The sequence below is a fragment of the Portunus trituberculatus genome, chromosome 45 (genome assembly GCF_017591435.1).
Source record: "Portunus trituberculatus isolate SZX2019 chromosome 45, ASM1759143v1, whole genome shotgun sequence".
NCBI classification, from domain to species: domain Eukaryota; kingdom Metazoa; phylum Arthropoda; class Malacostraca; order Decapoda; family Portunidae; genus Portunus; species Portunus trituberculatus.
In genome coordinates, this window is record NC_059299.1 from 14022280 (window position 1) to 14042816 (window position 20537).

The 20537-nt window shown below is 37.1% G+C and overlaps 2 protein-coding genes across 2 annotated transcripts in view; one reads left to right on the forward strand and one right to left on the reverse strand.

The window, feature by feature from the left end:
- LOC123519404 (m-AAA protease-interacting protein 1, mitochondrial-like) overlaps nt 1–3555 on the forward strand; it is a 13154-nt gene extending 9599 nt beyond the window's left edge. Inside the window, exons 2-5 of the mRNA XM_045280684.1 lie at nt 16–229; nt 396–594; nt 2529–2679; nt 3392–3555. Coding sequence (XP_045136619.1) covers nt 16–229; nt 396–594; nt 2529–2679; nt 3392–3485 — 658 coding nt within the window. The 3' untranslated portion in view covers nt 3486–3555. The remainder of the gene's footprint in view (nt 1–15; nt 230–395; nt 595–2528; nt 2680–3391) is intronic.
- Nucleotides 3556–4719: 1164 nt separating this feature from the next.
- LOC123519520 (DNA (cytosine-5)-methyltransferase 1-like) lies at nt 4720–20208 on the reverse strand. The gene is made up of 24 exons (XM_045280880.1): nt 20027–20208; nt 19171–19327; nt 18254–18851; nt 17427–17622; nt 16950–17165; nt 16530–16711; nt 15778–16037; nt 14151–14948; nt 13542–13715; nt 13075–13191; nt 12884–12970; nt 12541–12709; nt 12293–12418; nt 11690–11883; nt 11254–11392; nt 10557–10708; nt 10301–10432; nt 8825–9027; nt 8609–8720; nt 8242–8391; nt 7885–8051; nt 7321–7561; nt 6763–6879; nt 4720–5111 (listed from the first exon to the last, which is right to left on the reverse strand). Exons 1-24 carry the CDS (start codon nt 20074–20076, stop codon nt 5016–5018), a joined length of 4833 nt encoding a protein of 1610 aa, XP_045136815.1. The 5' UTR covers nt 20077–20208; the 3' UTR covers nt 4720–5015.
- Between the last annotated feature and the right edge of the window lie 329 nt (nt 20209–20537).

Genomic DNA, 20537 nt, shown 5'->3' on the forward strand with positions numbered 1-20537 from the left:
CTGACATTACATTAGTAAGGTGTTTTTCAGATCAGGAAGGGTCAGCAGAAGTATTGAACAAGAGAAACCACAACCACAAAAAGTTTCACCACAGCTGATGGAATTCCCCTGGGTGGTGTGGCCGAGCCTGTGGCATTCTATCCGGAACTGGATATTTGCCAACCTCTTGATTCACCGCTATTTAGATCAAGAGTTTGAAATGACATCTTTTAAAAAAGGAGCTATTCAGGTTGGTATTGGATTAGTATATGAAAAAACACTCACTGATACATGTTTCTGCAGAATCAGGAATTATATAAATATAATATTTTGTACCTATATTTTGTAAAGCTACTTATAATCTTTAATTATTATCCTTTAATTTTGAATACTTGTAAAATTACTTGTAATTGCAGGCTCTGGTGTACGTATCTCAAGAGCTTTCAAAGGGCAACTTTGAGTCTCTTGAAGGTTTAGTGACATCACCATCTTTAGAAGAAATAAAAAAAAATTTTGCCCATTTTTCTTTGAAACAAAGACTGGATCTGGCTGTTGAGAAGGAAGACATATTTTTCTCATTCCCCTATCAAATTGGAATGATATTTACCAATGAAGTTAAGTATAAAGGACAATAAGTAGTTTGTGTAATGAACCATAGACAAATGCAAATTTTTAAGGCAAGTCATACTGTATCAAAAATATGATACTCAAGGCAACAAATCTCTACTATGTTACAAAATTGTCAATAAAGGAATCTAAGAGAAAATAGCATAAAGAGCATTATTTCATGTTAATCAAATATGAAACTTGCATAACACTCACCAATGTGTAGTTAATGGCAGAGCACATGGTAGGCTGGGAACAAGGGAGGCATGCATGGTCTTTTTCTAGTCAGTCCAGGGGAGTTAGATCTTGAAAGAGTTTGATACTCTTTATTAATGAAGGAGGTTTTGTTTAGTTGGAGAACAGACTTGGTATGATTCTGTGCAGAAATATAAAGCACTTAAGATTCAGGTAATAGAAGGCTCACATACCTTTTGTGGGCCATCTTTCTGTCATGTATAGCACAAGAACAGATTGTGTTAAATCAAAGTTTGGAAGGCTTAGGACAAGAGAAAGAGTGAGGAATGTATGACTCCATGCCAGATGCTACCACCTCTGTTACATGATCAGCACACAGAAATGGGTCTTTGACACAGCTGTAGTCATTCTAAGAAAATTATCATACCCTCAGGTCCCTCCCAACTGGCAGAGGCACCTCCCACCTGAGAAAGGATTAGTATGATAGGAAAAAAATACAGATGAGACTGATTGGAGAAGATAGGGTAACAACATATTTAGAAAGATTATGAGGTTAGGAAAAGGTCAAGATTTTTTATTTATTTATTTTTATTATGTTATGGCCTATAGTGCCTGTAGGTATACTTGAAGAGTATATGTGGAAGTGCTGTTAAGCTTCTGCCCATTAGTGCCACAGGCAATTTTATTCATAGTGGTACCCATATTAGGGCCCATATCACCACCCAAGTGCATCTTTGGTGTAACCACCGAGAACTTAGGTATAATGGTGACATGTAGGTAACTTTAAGCCACTCAACAAATGGCAAAATTTCACAGCAGTATGTGGTGGGATTCGAACTTATGCATGGACGTCTGCCTGATTTCACGCTCACCACCTTATCCACTACGCCACTGCCTCCTTAATACTGGGTGTATCTCCAAAACAGTCAGGAATATTAGTAACATGAGTAAGGTGTTGCATCAGTTCCTCTACAAATCTAGGTCATGGAGGATAGCAAAGCTAAAGGTTACATAGTTCCACAGCAAGGCCCAACACCATACAGTGATTTACTCCTGACTCTTCATAATGAAACTATTTCCTAACCCACACCTACTCTTGTCAGGTGTTATCTTACTTTAACTTTTGAAACATCAGCAATTCTTTCTTCTCTCATCAGATAGAATCCTTTAATCTGAGCATCTTCAACTACATATAAATGCCTCCGAAATTTATTATGCCTTTAGCTATTTCAAATTCTTATGTCCTGCCCCAGAGTGAACCAATCCAATCAGGTTACATTACTTCAGGCTTAGTTACATTACATTATCATGTGAGCAACAGGAACAAGATCAAGATCATGTCAGCAATTACAACAGCAGCAGCAGTATTGCAGCTTCCTATTTGTTTTGGTGGTAAGAGCTAGTTTTTGGCTTTATTTCAGCTCTAGGCCCTATCTTAGGAGGAAAAAAAAAAAAAAAAAAAAAAAAAAAAAAAAACCAAAACTTGTTAACCAGTTTCTTAAAGATACAAAAATAAAAACGCTGATTTGACGGAAACAAGAAATTTATTCAGATCACCAAAATCTACCAGAAAACTCATCTCCCAATGTGATATGGGTCTAAAAGTAAACATTTACCCTCCAGTCTGAAGATTATGTATTATTTGATTGGAGTTGAATATGATTTAATTTAATATTTAAGACTGAAATGCAAACTGAAAAATTTATAAACTTCTTATCATACTCATATTGAGTAATTATAATTTTCAGGTACTACTCACGAGCGTATTTTTGTGGAGATTACCATGTGCTACCACATATTTCGAGGTTTCCAGGAATATGTGAACTCCCCCTCAGCTAGTGAAGGTGGTCTAAGGGCAGTCTATGATAATCATGAGCGCATATCCATTGCTAATTATAGGTAAGATGCATTGCTCTTCTGTATTGTGTCTGGTCTGTCTATTTACCCAATCTGATGTCCCTGGTGTAAGCATCTCAAGTGTAGTAGTCATAGTAAATTACTCATTTTCTCCTGTGTATTGTATACTTGATTCATATGCATTCATCTTTACTTCCCTATCTTCCCTTTAATAAAATTATTTTCTTCCACATACAGTATCTTTTCTATTTTTCTCTCTTCATATACTGATAGTTTGTATATCTATTTAATAGAATTGTTCAATTCCACTTACAGTATCTTACTTTCCTCTTGTATCTTTTGGATATCTTACATTACCCATTACTCCCAGGAAACCAAATAATCTTGAGATGCTACACATCACCACCATTACTATGTGTAATTCATTCCTTGTATTTTAGACTTTTTGCCTTTTACATTAAATACATTCATCAGTCTTGCACTGAAGTTAGTCAGAATTCTTCTGTTTTCATTCTAAACCTACCCTTGTCCTTATTTATTTTGACCATTGACACTGATCACAGCTTAGTGGTTTACATTCTCTCTTTTATGTCACAAATAATTTAGAGCTTAATATCTTGAGAATAACAAAGGATTCAGTGGATACTAATAATAAGAAAATATTTAAATGGTGCTTTCATTTTGAGGTATGCTGATAAGTAGATTGTATTTAATTTAGTCTGCAAATTAAAAGTTTTGTCATTGTTTACCACAGGTTTATTCGAGAGTTTACTAAGGGCGTTGTGGATGACTGGACCATAAGTTTAGCAAACCACTTCAAGCCAGGAGAGCACCTTCAGCGTCAGTGATCGACAAACCTAGCTGATAAGTGCTTTGTATTCAGTTTAGTTTGCTAATTAAAAGTTTATGAAGAAGTTATTCATGTATTTTTTTTCCAAGTGTACATAATACTGTCAACTTATCCAGTGTTTTATTAGTCCCCACTTATCAAAGGAATAATTTGTAACTCATGATGGTTGAGAAGTCATAATTCATAAGTAATGTATATATAATTAAAATCTAGGGCCATGAATACCTGATTATAAATAATCACAATGGATGTCTTTTGTCCCTCATTTCTAAGATGTTTATAATGTATGATTTATAAAGCTTCAGATTCTTTTTGATACTGTAACTTGTCACATATGAAGGGGAGTATACAATGACTAAGTTGAGTAGCAATACTATATGTTAATTGACTTCCCATTCTTTGGTGGTCTCTCCTAGTGTTTACTTTATCTTGTGAAATCAGTTTCACATAAGGAAACGAATGACAATAACAATACAATGTAAACCGATGTACAATTATAACCGTCAGGGTTTATTGATGTGTAGTATGCTGCAGTATTTATTTGTGAAATAACTATTTTTTTATTGTAGCTTCTTGTAATAAATAAATGGCAGCATAGGAGTGAGTTTCAGACAATCTTTTTTTATATTTGGCAGAACACTAAGAAGTTCACTTAACAGATAGTGAGATTACAGTGTTTTTGTGGTGATCAATCTCAAATACCACACCATCTACATGTACTGTTGAGTGCTGCAAATGACTTACCATCCATCTGTAAACTTTTAACACCACTCATTGCTCAAGCTAGTCATTCACTCACCTACAATGTAAGCAGAGGCTGAAAGCATAAGCAATAAGTACATGTGTTTGATGGACAGGAATAATCAAACACTAGGGATACAGTGATATACTCCCAGAAGTTCAGGATTAATCAAAAAATTAAATTTCTTTGAGTATTAATTGCACAAAAGTGCCTTGTTGTAAAAGGCATACTTTTGCTAGTGAGCTTGACACATATATATATATATATATATATATATATATATATATATATATATATATATATATATATATATATATATATATATATAGACACACACACATGAATCATCCAAATATCTGTATGTCAACAACAAAGTGAAGGGAAAAAAAAAAAAAAAGTAATTTTTTGATAGGTAAAAATAATTTCTTGAGTTATGGTCTATCATTTCCTATTCTACTAAGGAATATTGGTAAATCAAAAGGAAAAATGACTAGGTTCATGAAATATATTTTGCCTATAACTAATAGTATTATAAATGTTGCACAAGAGCAAAGTCTGAGGCATTTTATAAAAAAACTACTATTACTATCATACCGAAAAATTCCACAGTATGTAGTTTTGAAAACTTTTTACAAAAATATTTACTTACAATATCTCTATCACTTAAAATAGTAATAATTAAATGACATCTATAAAATGTATTAAAAGCAAAATAAAGCATAAAATCTTTCTACAAAATAAAAACAAGTGTTGTACTAAAATCAGTTGCCAACCTTTACTGTTCTCTTATGACTTCTCCATTTCATATTCTCTTTGAAGTATACATTTTTTTATTTCCAATCCTAAAGCACGGGCCATTGGAGGCGGCACAGCATTACCAACCTGGAAGTGGAAAATAAAGGAATATATAATCAGCTTTGGATTCTTATCTGTAGTGATGCACATACATACTGTAATTACTTAAAGCTAAAAGACAAGAAATGTTACATAATATCTCAATGAAAAAAGGCAATTTTTGAAGACAGTTGGAAAAGAGTATGGGAGACAATAACTGAGAAAGAATATTCCTGCACTGCAAGTGAATGACACTACCAATCCAAACATGAAAGGTTATACCATAAAATAAAATTAAAGGTACAAGCTACATGAAGGTTGTATTTTATAATTTCCCAAGCTAATATGAAGCAATGTAACTAAGAACCTAAATCAATACTACCATCTAATGCAAAGTGCAGTGAAACCTCAGTTTACAAATTGAATTATTTCCTAAGGGCCATTCATGAACCGAAATACTTGAACTAAAACCATTTTCCCTATATGAATCCATGTAAAATAGATTAATCTATTACTGGACCAAAGGGTTGCACACCCTGTGGTTCCTAAACCAACTATCTTCTATCAAACACTTTTGTGTACCTTTTAGCTGGAATAAATAGAATCGTTGTTGTTATAGTAATGGCATCTAACTGACAGCAAGACGGCATACACAGATCTTCCTAATGATATTTAACATGCATCACTAGCTGTCCTGTTGGAGATGAGGTGCCTCAGTGTTGTGATCCCTGTGATAACAAATATGGCAGCACAAACAAACATCTCGCAGAATCTTGTGATTCCTGATACCTATCATACCAGCAAAGCATCTTGAAAATATTTTTTTCTAGTGTTCCACACTTATAATAAAGTTCTTATTTTAAGTTTCTCTTTGTGAGGATTAAAAAGTAGTAGTATTTTCAAGATCCTTTGATGGTCTAGAATTCTTTATTTCTATTGCAATATGCTAAGGCTTCATATTCTTAATACCTTTATCACTAACCCATTTCACTTTCATGGGCCAATCTAATGTAGAAAGCAAAACAACAGCACAGCACTACAAGAAATAGTTTACAGTATGGTACCACAAGAATAACTGATGCTCTGTGCAATGCCAGGGACAGCATCTCTGTGTACCAAATTTTCATTCCTGGACCAAGGCGAAATTTGTTTTGTAAACCAATTTGTTAGTGTACAGGGCCATTCATGAACTGGTTCCATTGCATACACAAAGATGAGGGATGATTAGAGGGATACAGTTAACAAGATTAGAAAAGTAGTCATCATGAAAATAGTACTAAAAGATAGTAAGGGATTCAACACTGTAATGACAAAGATGTAGAAGACAGTTGGTCAGAGGAGTGGGGCTATTAAAACAAAAAGCTTTCTTTTTATTTTATAGAACAAAACAAGTTGCGTTGGTGAACCAAGCTCTCATTCTCAGAGTTTAATATACAACACACATTTTACTTCTCTTCTACAGAGGCTAGCTTCTCATAAAAAGTGCAGAGCAAGCTATATTTAGACTCCATAGTAACATCAAGGGTGCTGAAATGCTTTTAATGCTGTGTCCCTTGGCTTGGATGATCTTATTTTCAGGTAGGAGTTTATATTTCCAAAGATTTGCAATTAAGTATAGCATGCAAGGCTCAAATATGAGAAAAACAAAGAGACAAACTCAAAATAGCTTGAGGCAGTGGCTGAAAGATGTGGGACATACCTGTCTGTGTTTCTCCAAGATGGTTCCAAAGAAGCGGAATGTGTCTGGAAAGCCCTGGGAACGAGCACACTCCCGAACACTGACCACCCGTGTCTGTTCTGGGTGCAACACTCGGCCCTGCAGGAAGCACAGAAACCTCATTATCTATACATTTAACAGAATGGACAAAAAATCATATACAAATACATAACCATTTATTCAAACTCCAAAATTCTAAACACAGTATGCTGGGCAAGAATGCAAAACATTAAGTTTTTTTTTGCAGTGACGTCACTGATGCTGTGATCAGTGATTCAAAGATTTAAACCTTATGTAACAAGTGATTTGTGCTGCATCATTTGTGATCATCATTTTCTTGTTAGAGGTATACATTGTAGATACAAAGCAAACCTTTTTTTGAGTTCACTCAAGCTGTGCCAATAAATATTTTAGAAATTAGGAAAATACTGAAGATCAACCCAGTCCTACCCCCAAGCAGTTTGGACAAACTGTTATGTAGCTGTCCCTGCTTTAGGGGATGTCAGATTGGTGCAATAATAAATATGTGGGTTGTCATACCTGCTTGCCCATAGGTTCAGGGTTAGTGACAGTGGTGGAGAAGAATCCATCCCACTCCAGTCTCCCGTAAAGACCAGCCCAGTGATTGTGGCGATTGCCTGTGTGTGGCAGACACCAGGGGATGAGGGTGTTGTACTGTCGGTCCATTGGGTGGCATGCACGCCCAGCAGCACAGGGGCACACGCCACGCATTGCTCCTTTTGAGGACTTGCCTTGCTTCTTGTCAGGGTGAAGATACAAGCTGGAAAATCAATTTATTTGTGAGAATATCCATTCATTCACCAAATGTTATATAACACCACACATTGCTCCGTTTGAAGCCCTGTCTTGCTTATTGTCAGGGACAAAATAATGCTTCTTAGAAAATCAGTGTGAATGTGAGCAGCATCCATTCATTCACCAAATGTTATATCTGTTTTAGAATTATGATATTTTGTCTGATATGTATTCTATGAAACATAAGAATACCAGATACTAACAACTGATGACCAATAGATACTCCATATCTATTCCTTACACTATTCATTGTACTGTAGGATGCTGGTGGAATGGATCATGACTTACAGTTTCTTGGTTTCCTTTCCATCAGACAAGGTGACCACAATGTTCGGCAAGTCTCGCCAGTCTGAACCTGGCGCTGTAGGGATGTGCTCAATACGAGCAGCCACCAATGGAGCCATCTCCTTGCAAATGTGGTCTCTCAAGATTGGCTGGTACTGGTTGCCACGAATCTATGGGTCACAGGTGAAGGAGTCATTAATGGGTATCAGATGTATTGAAAAGAAACTACAAATGATTCATTTTAAACAAACATTCATATTACAAAATTGTCAGAAAAATGATGTCTTAACTACTAATGATTTTTATATTGTAAGTAACTGATGAGTATTTGCAAATGACAAAACATTCTATGGGGCTCACCAAGCGCTGGAGGTGAGAGACAGGCTCGGCTCCATAGCTCATTTCTTCCTTGCGGTGGCCATTGGGTATCTCTGGCAGGTCTGACATGGTGTCTCGCACTGTTACTGTACGCAATGGGGCAGACTCTGTCCACTGGCAGTTGGTTACATACTAAAAAAACACAACATATGACTTACAAGTAATGTTCATTAACTACATTCAAAGTTTTCAAATATGATATAACAATACATTTCCTAGCAGCCTTGTCTTTCAACCATTTCTAATTACAAATAACAACTAAACAGTTCAAAGTGATTAATGAGTAGTTGAAGAGTTTAGCTTTTAGTTAGATCAAATAAAAGATCAGGTCTGCATTTCAATTTCATACCTTCTTGCCATCAATCACAACAGACAAATTGCTTGACCTTCGGGAGAAGGCATGAGTAGATTCTGGATACTTGGGCAATTTTTCTCCTGGAGCAGCTGCTAAGATGATTGCCCTGAAAAGAATGGCAATAAAGTAGTGCATACTTACTTAACTTTAATTCTCATCCCAATAAGGGATGGATAACATGATACATTACAAGTACAACATGTAACGTACCTTCTACGAGTCTGTGAAACGCCATAGTTTCCTGCCTGAAGGATGCCAAAGGTACACTGATAGCCCAGCTTGACCAGCACTCGCAGGGTTAGTTTCAGCACCAGGCCACACTTGTATGACACAAAGTTGCGTACATTTTCAAGCAGAAAGAATCGTGGACGGTAGTAATCGCAGTACGATAGATAAGAGGCCACTAAAGAATTCTGGAATATAAAACAATACAGCATTAGACTAAAAGCTCAAGTATAGCAAACCTTTCTCTTCCCATACACAGATATTCCTGAAATCTTTGGTTATGAAAAGTCTTTCAAATTATTTTCTTGAATTATTTTTTCTATACACACTTTGATAATATTTTGACTTTTCAGTGGAAATCTCACAAAAATTATGCGAGTTTATGGCAGTGCATCCTAGTGTTCCAACTCAATCTACCCAGTGCGTCTTTCATTGCACATCTGAACCCCAACACTTCATAAATACTTGAAGGCCACAAGCATCTATTCTTTTACTTTCACTTATAGTACCCTATTTCCTTGACACTGAAGAAACTTTGCTCTTGAGGCCACATTAGGGATCGACAGATTATCGGCCGGACCGATTATCAGCACCAATATATTTTGACGCATATCAGCATCAGTTTTTTTTTTTTTTATTCGATACGAGAAATTTAAAACTTTTTTTTTTTTTTTTTTTTGCTCTGATGCAGCTGCACCTCTCTGTCTGCTGTCACTACTCTGTCTCCAGCATTGTCCCATCCACAACCCCATCTGATTAGTTACAAGCAGGGACATGGTAAGAGCCAATCAGCAGCAGTGAAAGCTGTGCATGCACAGTGCTTACACACACTGTGGAGAACAATGAACAGACAAGGAGGAAGTTGTGGTGTGGTTTAAAGTCTGGAGGACAGCAGCGGTGCTGCCATTTGTTGGTAGCGAGCAATTTCATACAAATGTTTTCAGGAGTAACTTATGAAGATGTCTCCAATGCTGCATCCCCCCCCACCTCCTGCTCTTTCCCTCTATTCTCTCGTGTTAATAAATTTATAAGAGAAATAAAACATTTACACACACACACAGATATATATATATATATATATATATATATATATATATATATATATATATATATATATATATATATATATATATATATACTGCAAGTGAATATCAGCTGCAAATATTGGTTATCGACTTCCTTCACTAATAATAATCGGTATCGGTATCGGCCCTAAAAAAAACATATCCTTTAGGACACATCCCAATTTTGACAGTCAAATCATGAGAGTAACTGAGTAATTATAAATAAATATGAGGGAGAGAGAGAGAGAGAGAGAGAGAGAGAGAGAGAGAGAGAGAGAGAGAGAGAGAGAGAGAGAGAGAGAGAGAGAGAGAGAGAGAGAGAGAGAGAGAAAAGCTGGAAAAGGGCTTCTTGTTACCTGTACTTCATCACATTAACCTCTTCTACTTCATTACTGACCTTGAATAGAGAATATTGCCGACTGTTGAATCTGTTCATTCCTGAGAATCCTTGGCATGGGGGACCTCCACACAGCATCTCAACATCACCTTTCTGAGGCAGACGCTGGCCCTTGTGGTTCATGTTGTTGCCCTACAAAGACCATTAACCTTCAGCATCCCTCACCTATAGCAAAGCACACTGAACTAACTAAAGAGTACAGACAAATTTTAGTCTTAACTCTAAAGTACACAAAAAGAATAAGTGTAGTACTCACATCCATGACCAGTCTCAGTAAGCCATTACAGTCATCGGTGAACACTGTTGCACTGGGAAAGTTGAGTCTGTAGGCCAAGGCTGCTGGCTCAAATGCCTCAATTGCCCACTTTGACTCACTCACCCCAGCCTGGTGGAATCCCTCAGACAGACCTGAGAATCATTACACAGGTTTGAGTCATCACAAATATCTGGGGTTACTATCTGTCACTTACACCAAAGACCATAACCATAATATCCTGAGAAAAAACAAAACAAGGTAACAAAAAAAAAAAATAAATAAATAAAATAAATAAATAAGGAGCAATTTTTCTCATACCATGCAGATAAACCAAGGGGTAAAGTAAAATGTATCAAAATTGCATTATGAAATAAATAAATACATAACACTTTGTTTAGCAACTTGCATCTACTGAAATATATCCAACTGAAAATTGACTTTACTTATGGAATGAAGAAAGCATGGGAATCCAGGGAAATGCAAAATGAGGTACTACCATAACAATAATTATGAATTTCTATTTCCAATGTTTCTTTTAACAGGAGCAAGTGCAGCATATTTTCCAGCCTAATAGCAATATGAAGCTACAATACAGAACAACAAGATATCAACAACAAAGAGAACAGTCAAACCATGAGACAAGAAACAAAGTGAGGTTTGGGTACAAGTGTTGGTTACTCTGTCCACACTTGCTTACCTCCCACACCGGCAAAAACATCCATCGTGCGCAGCTTGTGCTTCACCTCTGGGCTCTCCTTGAAACCTTGGAAATTGGCTTCCTCATTGTCATCAGGGAAGCACTTGCCCTTGCCTTTTTTCTTTCCTTTTCCCTTGCCCTACCACAAAAAAAAAAAAAAAAAAAAAAAAAAGATGACATTCAGAATCAAAGGAGTACAGGCACATGCTGACATGGATGTTGCTATGTAAAAGCAACTTAAATGCTTTTGATAACAGTTCCTTACAATTATTAAAAAGATAACTGCTTTGTCAAAAGTGTTAATAAAACAACAAATACATGATTAAATATCCAACTGCAAGATATTATAGTGAGAAGAGCATGAATAATGTATTATGAAATAATGAAATATACTATTTTCAAAGCAATTAAATGTCAAATAGTCTTCCAAGCTTACTTTTCCCAGTCTGCCCATGTTCTGTGCCTTGAGAGGGGGCTCTACAAAGGCTTTCCGTGACGCATCATAAGCCTCGGCAAAATAGAAATGATGCGGCAGTTCCTTCATGAGATCATCGTTGGTTTTGTCAAACAGATTATCTTGAAAAGTCACGAAACACTTCCCAGTGATATCTCTGAAGGTTATCCAGGTCTCTGCAACACAGAAGAGATGATACCAGAGAAAATTCAACATTTGTAATGACTTCATGCTTAATGAAATTTTCTTGGAATGACAACAGCAAAGTGGTCTCCTAATATGATGGTGTCAGAAAATCAACTTATCACATTTTGTGTCCAAATAATAACAGATCACTCTGACTCAAGTTGTCATTGATGGAAAGATAGAGAATCTTGCTAAAGCACAAAATCTTAAGATTGAATTTGTTCACCTGCAGTCTTTCCATATTTGATTCATCTGTTAAGTGGACACCTTGCAACAAACATGCTTGTCTTCCACTACATTCCTGCACCTGTGAACTTATGTCAGTCTATGAGCTAACAGAAAAGAATAGATGTATGTTTCATTGCATTTAAAGAAGGCAAAAACAAAACGGAGCTTTACCTTCTTCACTCCAGTAGAGGCGGTTCATATCTGCCTGATGGGAGGCTACAGCACCTCTGTGAGTGTTCTCTGGACGGTAAAATTTGGCCACTCTCACCGACACATCACTGGGACTCTGGGCTGACTCTGTCATGGACATACTCACTCAGGTTATACACACACAAACACAGCTAACATTAATCCCTAATCATTCAATCTGCTGACTCTAGGAAAATATTGCAGCAACACACAAAGCTCCAATCCCTCACCTGTACTCCTGCTTGTGATGTACAGGATTCTTGCAATTCTGAAGGGTTCAGGTGTCATTTCATTAGATCCTTTGATGTGGTCTGAAGACTTCCTGTAATACTCTGGATACATTTCTTCATCCACATTTTTCATCCTCTCTTCCTTCTCTGGGGCAGGAGCAGGTTTAATCTGCAAATTATACATATAACTTTTAAATGAACAAATTTTAATGGTATTCACCCACATGAAGTCAGTTGCCACAGATCATGAGATCCATGCTATAAAAGAAAGATGGCTGAAGATAATCTCAGACATATAGATCAATTCTCAAGATAAAGATTTTAAGTGAATAGTTAATATTACCTGAAAGTGGAAAGCATCTGGGTTCACAAACACACAATCTGCCATGGCAAAGTCATCATCCAAGTATGTGACTGATGCATACCTGTTCTGTAGGGAACAACAGAATTTAGGAGTAAGTCAGGAAGAAAGTTTTCTCAATTCAAATCCTTAGTTTTATTATACCAACAGACTCAACAAAATCTGATCCTTACTTGTGACTGAGTGGACTCCTCAAGTTTCTTGCCCAGCACACACAGCTCTCTCTTTTCAGCTTTTTCAAGATTAGCACATGAGGAACAGTACCTGTGACTTTTCTGTTCACCTGTGACCTGAAGTGATTGGATTCAATATATAAAAAAATATGGAGTAAAAATCTCTTTTAAAGTACTTGCATTGTTTCATTATTGAGTGTTCATATTTGAAGACAAATCTGACAAATAACTTTCTTTGAATGCTAGATCATGTTCAATCACATAACATAGTATGTCAATACGTGATCTAATTCCATCCATACAATCACATACACCATCATCTTCACACTTTTACCTTTTGGGAATGCAGAAAAAGATTCAGAGATGCAATGAATATTTAGTAGTAAAACAAAAGCTGTCATTCCCTCAAGAAGGTGTTTCTCCAAGATACTGACCACACAAATGCTGTTTAAACAAATGTTTCTTACCTTTGTGTTATAATCTTCAGGAATGTCTTCAAAGCGCCCATACTCAGGCGTGTACATCATCTTGTACCAGTAGGTGGTGCCATCCTTCTCCTTGACAGGGTAATCTTCATCTTTCTCTGGGATACCACCAAGCATCTTCCAGTTTGGCGGTGGACCAACATACTGTACCGTGACCTGCAGAGTTCCCGCAAACTGTACCACAATGCTACCTTCACCGCCATCCACATTTCATTTCTTTAGCCTATCCATACAAATCAATGTAAAGATTTCTCACACATAAAAGTAAGAAGCAAAACTAATGTGTGATTAAAATAAAATATAATATACAACATTCTGTAAACTCTTGCTTGCACCTACATTCATAAATAAAATACACACACACACACACAGAGAGAGAGAGAGAGAGAGAGAGAGAGAGAGAGAGAGAGAGAGAGAGAGAGAGTGAGTGAGTGAGTGAGTGAGTGAGTGAGTGAGTGAGTGAGTGAGTGAATGAATGAATGAATGAATGAATGAATGAATGAATGAATGAATGAATGAATGAATGAGTGAGTGAGTGAGTGAGTGAGTGAGTGAGTGTGTTAGAAGGGATCCAGGCAATCCAGTCTTTACCTTTTTCATGATAGCATCAATAAGCGTGTCTTCACAGTCATTGATGAGAAACAGTTCCAGTGGATCAGCCGTCTCTCCCAGCATTGTGTCAGTCCCTCGGCAGAACCAATCCGCGTGGAAGTGCTTCTTGCCCATGCCATCCTCCCACATGTGGTTGATGCGGGCAATGTACACTGGGGTCTGGGGGTCATCAGGCTCCACCATCACACAGTCATTCACAAAATACTCCTCCTCGTTGATCAGGACACAGTTATAGTAGGTCCTCTTCCCCTCAGTGATGGTTGGTTTTCCACTCCAGGCAACGTGGTGGGTGTGTCTTCGGATGCGGTGAAGTTTTGGCTTGGCAGTGCCGTCTTCCAGTGGAATGCCTACCAGCTCCTCATTGTCATCGTCGTCTGCCTCAGCTACCACCATGTTGGGACACCGGCGATCGATGCAACACTGCTTGGATCTGCCGGAGCCTCCAAACTTGACCATGTCTTTGCAATGCTTACACTGCCCACAATCATTCCTCTGACAAGCATCACACACCCCACAGCGCGTTCTTCTGGTGGGACCAAATTCTTTGTCAGTGTCTATCTGCTCAGGGAAGAAAGACTCAAACATGTTTCTGACAAGTGGAGTTGTGGTTGCCTTGGTCCACTTGGGTGTCTTAACAACCTTGACCTTGGGACCAACACGCCTCAGTGCACGACGCTTGCCCAGAGTGATGCCTGCTAGTCTGATGAGGTCCCGGATACATGGTGCAGTGATGAGCATGTCCTCATTCTCCTCTCCAGCCAAGTCGAAGTTGTGAACCTGAAGAAAAATTGAAAGGTCCATTGCAAAAAGAGTGTTTGCGGGCACACTTTCTGCTAATTTTCACAAATTACTGTAGTGAGGACACATTCTGGTATGAGAGACAACTGCACAGGAAAAGTATCCAATGTACATATCCCGTACTAAGTGCACTGATCCTGCAGCAAGTCAAGAACCAATATGTCACTACCATCTCTTGCAAAAAATGTCAAAATCAATAAAAGTCAAAGCAAGGTCTTTTGTTGTTAATAAATGTAATTATGACAACCTAAATTATTTTTAAATACAAAGTCAGTTCCTTTAACATAAAAAAAAAAAAAAAAATCATGTTGAATAATATATATCAAACCGATTTCATTTAACATTAGCCAAGCAAAAAAAATAAAATAAATAAAATAAATAAATAAATAATAAATTAATAAATAAATAAAATAAATAAAAAAAAACAAAAATAATTAATAATAAGAATAAAAATAACAAAATCAAATCAATAAATTCATAAAAAAAAAAAAAAAGTTCTCCAACCGTTACCTACTATACTTTACCTATACAATTTATTGGGTCATCATATCCCATGAAACAAGAGAAAAGCACTCTTCATATTCACAAGATTTCCCTCCCTTTTAAATGGGACTTCCTACAAAGCAAGACATAAGTGCCATGCTGCTGAGATCATTGCTACAGAGACAGTGAGTTTCTTTACCACCACTACACTCTTCAAAGACTTTCTATGATATATGCAGTGGTAAATAAATTTTGTGCAGGAGCAATGAAAATATCACTGGGAAAGTAAATGATACAGAGAGTGACACATCACTAATGGTCTTACCTGGTCACACACAAACTGTGCATGTCTCAACAAGGAGTCTTCTGTTATGGTCCGCAGGCCACTGGGGGGCACTGCTGTCTCCAGCTTGTTCAACAAGTCTTCATAGGATGCATGAGCATCATTCAGCAAGAACTCTATCACCAGCTTACTGAGATATATTTTTTCTTTCACAGCCTCCACAAAAGGAGAATACATCTCACTAGCTGACATCAGGATGTACTCAGCATATGAAGTAGAGAAGCCAATCAAAGCCTTCTCACCTGAAAATTTACTTTATGAGCTCTTTATACTTAGGTGTTCCTGAAGGGACATGTGCCAGCAAAAAACATCAAAGTTGCAAGAAAAAAGATGTTTAACATTTATTTCCTGATTCCGGTTACCAAAAAGAATAACAAAGATGAAAGATAAAGGGGACAAGGATACAAAAAATATCTGAATACTCAAGCTGGGGTCATATTAAGTAATGAAAAACAATTATATATTGCAAGAAACAAGCCATGACTTGGTTAGAAAAGACAGAGGAACAAAGGGAAGAAATGGTAAAAAATATAAAAAGAAATTAAGTAAGCATTGAGTTAGCATGTGTATTAAAGAGAACATAGCCATTACTGAATAGGAAATGCTTTCAAAATTATTGTGAAAGAGATAAGTAAAATAACACAAAATATACTACATTCTGAAGCAGCCTGTGTTCAGCAAAAACAATATTACTCCAACAATATATTTCATTAGTCAAATGTACCATACCTTACCACCATCAAAACCAGATATCCACCACTCATTGATGGGGCCGATGTCCTTAGTGGCAATGCCACCCTCTGCACTCGGATCTTCCTCATAGATGGGTTTGAGGAAGCCAGAGAAATACAGCAGAACATTGCGCTCTATAAGACCGCCATCAAATGGGCAAAGGTGACCCTCCGTGTCATACACACTGAGAAGGCAATAGGACTTAGATGACAGTCAGAGCAATTTCAGCATTTTTGAGAATTTTAACAAATGTGAAATCTGCATTAGGAAATGTATTCAAAAGGCAATATGAGTTTGTCTCTAGCATTATAACTTTGTAAATCATGATTTTCCACAGAAATGAAATGCAATATCTTCAAACTCTCTGCTTCTATGAGTACAGGCTCCAATGTGTGCACACAAAAGCTGAATACAAAACTCACTTGAACTCTGTGATCTTATGTTGTGGTCTCTCATCATACTCATGAATAAATTCTTCATTGCCAGTGAAAAGAGAGAGTCTTTGGTCTGTGAGGGCAATGAACTCCTCCACAGAGCCCTCAGGATGGCCAGGGTACAGCAACAGGTCTGGACTGGAGAGGTGCTGTCGACATATCTCACATCGGTTGACAATCCACTTCTGTGACTCAGGCTTCTCTCTGTTGGAATGGTGTTTGTCAATCATCCTTAAGTTGGCCCATACTTGAATAATGGAACAGTAAAACATTGCAAAATAAATGCATGGATCATACTGCCGTGATCAGCTGTGTGTAAGTATGGACAGTGACTCTCACCTTAAACAATTTAATTACTTTGCATAATTCAGGATGAACATGATTGTAATAATCTTTCTTTGCACTTCTGTTACTCTAATGAGACCAAAAAAACTCAACCTAATATAATGATAACTGATTCTTTACCTTGGTGTAGTGTCTTTTGCAGGTTCCTTTGTATCTTCCTCAAGTTTTTGCCTCTTCTCATCAGGTTCATGAACTTTGTCTGTGTCTTCCTCTTCTTTCTCTTCATTCTTCTCAGTCCTCTGCTTGGATGATGGTGAGAATAAATCTGTTATGGATCTCTGCCCAGCCTGAGGCTGCCTTCGGCGCGCTGTTCGACCTGTCAAGGCAATCCTGTCAATATACCATCACCAAGTAATGGAAGAAAAGTTTTGAAGATGTATTTATACACAATATTTGCAACCTTCTATGTACTATAACAGAAAACATTACCATTGATTCCAATCTCTTGGCTTCTGATTGCCTTGGCATCATACAGTACAGTTTGTCAGTTTCCCAGTACTGATCACAATACTGACATAACTTTAGTTGCCCAACACTTGAAATAAAGTGAACAGCCAAATGCTTCTATTTCTCCAGCATCATGATTTGTACCTAAGAACTTCACAAAGGGTTCCAGAAAGGAGAAAGGAGCTGTTTTCTCCTGTACTGTTCATCCAGCAAGACACGGCAGGGGCAGAAAAGTTTCTCTCTCTATCAGTCCTAATAACACAATTTTCTCTTTTTGATTTAAGAGAGGCAATCTGGCCGAGGGCAACAAATACCAATGAACAGAATAGCCTACTAAGATGCCAGTCCCTGTGCAGGTCTAAGAGAGTTAGCCAAAGGAACAGGATAAGTGTCTTGAAACCTCCATTAAATGAATTCATAGGATGTCATAGGAACAGGAGTTGAGTACACAGGATGGAATGTGTATGTGGTGTGGTAAAAGGATGACAGGTTGCACTCACCTTTTGTCTGCTTCTTTTGTGGTGGTGGTGATGAGGGAGCAGCATCTTCTGTGTCCATTTCTTTCTCCTCTTCTGTCATTGTGCTATTGGTTTCAATTGGTTTTTCTCCATTACTTTCACATTCTGTCATTTCTTCTTCATTATTTTCCTGACCATTGTTTTCATGTTCTTCCTCATCTATATTTGTCTCTTCCTTAAATTCTTGACCATTGCTTTCACATTCTTTCATCTCTTCTTCATTATCTTCATGTTCCTCCACATCTGTATTTATCTCTTCCTTAATCTTTTGACCATTCCTTTCATATTCTTTCATATCTCTATTACTTTCTTGACCATTCATCTTCTCATTGTTTTGGTGACCATTGCTTTCACATATCTCCTCTAGCTTTACCTGTACTGGTAACATTACCATTCCTATATCTGTACTGGCATTGCTACCATTCTTGCTGTTCTCTTTGTAGGCAAACATAGAAAGTTTTTGTTTTCCTGAGGCAACGCTGTTTTGTGACTTATTCTTGTTTCCTGTGACTTTGTCATTATTTGCTGCTAATTTCAAATTTGATTCCAGCAATTTCTCCAACTTCTTGAAGTATGTGCCCTGTTCAGAGAGGATGTTAGCAAAATTAATTTTAAGAAACAAAATTCCTGTTGGGCTTTATCTGACAATAACTTCCTATTTTCAAAAGCACCATTAACTAAACAGTACATAGCTACTAAAACTCTGAATACAGGAATATCAATATTATAAAAATAAAACTATCAATGAAATTTACATTATAATGTTTGGATGTTTTCAGAATAAACTCTAATACAAGTGTCAGATTTCTAAAGACTGTCAGTATATCAAGAATGAACCAAATCATTCTAGGAAAAGCAGTAACAACAGTATGCATTATCAATAGACATGAATATCTCACCTCAGTAAATTCAGCATCTTTGAGTCCCTTATCTAGTTGAGCAATGTCTTGACGGTGTGTTTCCATGAGATGAGAGTCAAGCAGGGACCGCAGCCGTTTCACATAGCCCTTCAGAGTGATCTCCTCCTCCTTGTATTCTGCCTGAAGCTCTTCAACCCTGTGCAAAATTTTGTAGGTTGAACAAAGGCTAGACATGATAACAAACACCACTGCATACAATGGATGTTGCAGCAGAGAGGTGCTGTGCTACTCCTACCTCACAACCATTGCTGCGGCCCACGGCTTAACCACAGTGCTAAATTATAATAAAAATAGCACTGTGGGTTAGCCCACAGACCATCTCTCTCTTACTTTCTCTCTAGCTAGCCCACCTTTTTCTTCACACCCCCCTAAAAAAAAAAAAAAAAAAAAAAAAAAAAAAAACGGCCTGCCTGCTGCTGTGGTTCCCACAGGACACTGTCGTTAGTGTCCTACATAAGTTTGACCATCAGGTTGGTTTGGTTTACATACATAATTGTTCTCTTGTTTTACCGATAAAAACCAACAAACTAATAAAATTGGTTATTGGGGTGAAAAATAAATCCCCAATATAAATATCTTGTTCCTTCCTGTCTTACGACGAAAACAGCTGTCATATCAAAATAAATGAATACAGATAAGTGAAGCACGCAAGCAGGCACCATTGGCAAGCTTTGTTGTTGTACTGGCGTGGACTTTTCTAGCTAGGTCAGTGTAGATTCAGGCTAACTAAGGGAGATGAGGTCAGGTCGACAGGGGTCAGGGTAGGAAAGGTGAATACCAATGATGCAATTGTTTTGAGTTAGCGATCTCATTTGTCCCTGATTATAGTACTCACTTCTTCCACACATCTTCGGGGATCGTGCAGTTCTCAGCTACAGCCACCATCCTCTCCAGCAGGGGCGCAGAAGGTGCTAAGTGTCCTCCTCTCCTGTCCTCCTCCACGGCAAGGCCTCAGATTTGGCGGCAAAATTCGCTGTTTCCGTCTGTGACTTAAATCCGTATTGCGAACTGGCGTGTCTTAATGCAAATCATAAATGAAACTTTAAATTATATCTATTTTACATTTAAATGAATATAATATTAAGTTTAAGATATATACAATCGCAAAACATCTTTATTTTCTATAATTAACATTTAAAAGTATAAAAGTTACAATTACGTGACCAATACTTGAATTGAAAACACCTAATATATTCGTATTCAAACAAATATATAACATAGCTGATGAATATTACACATATTTTCTTACTAAAATAGAAGAAAAAATAGGGCCTAAAACAAGTGATTAAAAAAATAAATAGATAAATAAACAAAATAACACCTGTTGCAAATATAGGAACCTATCA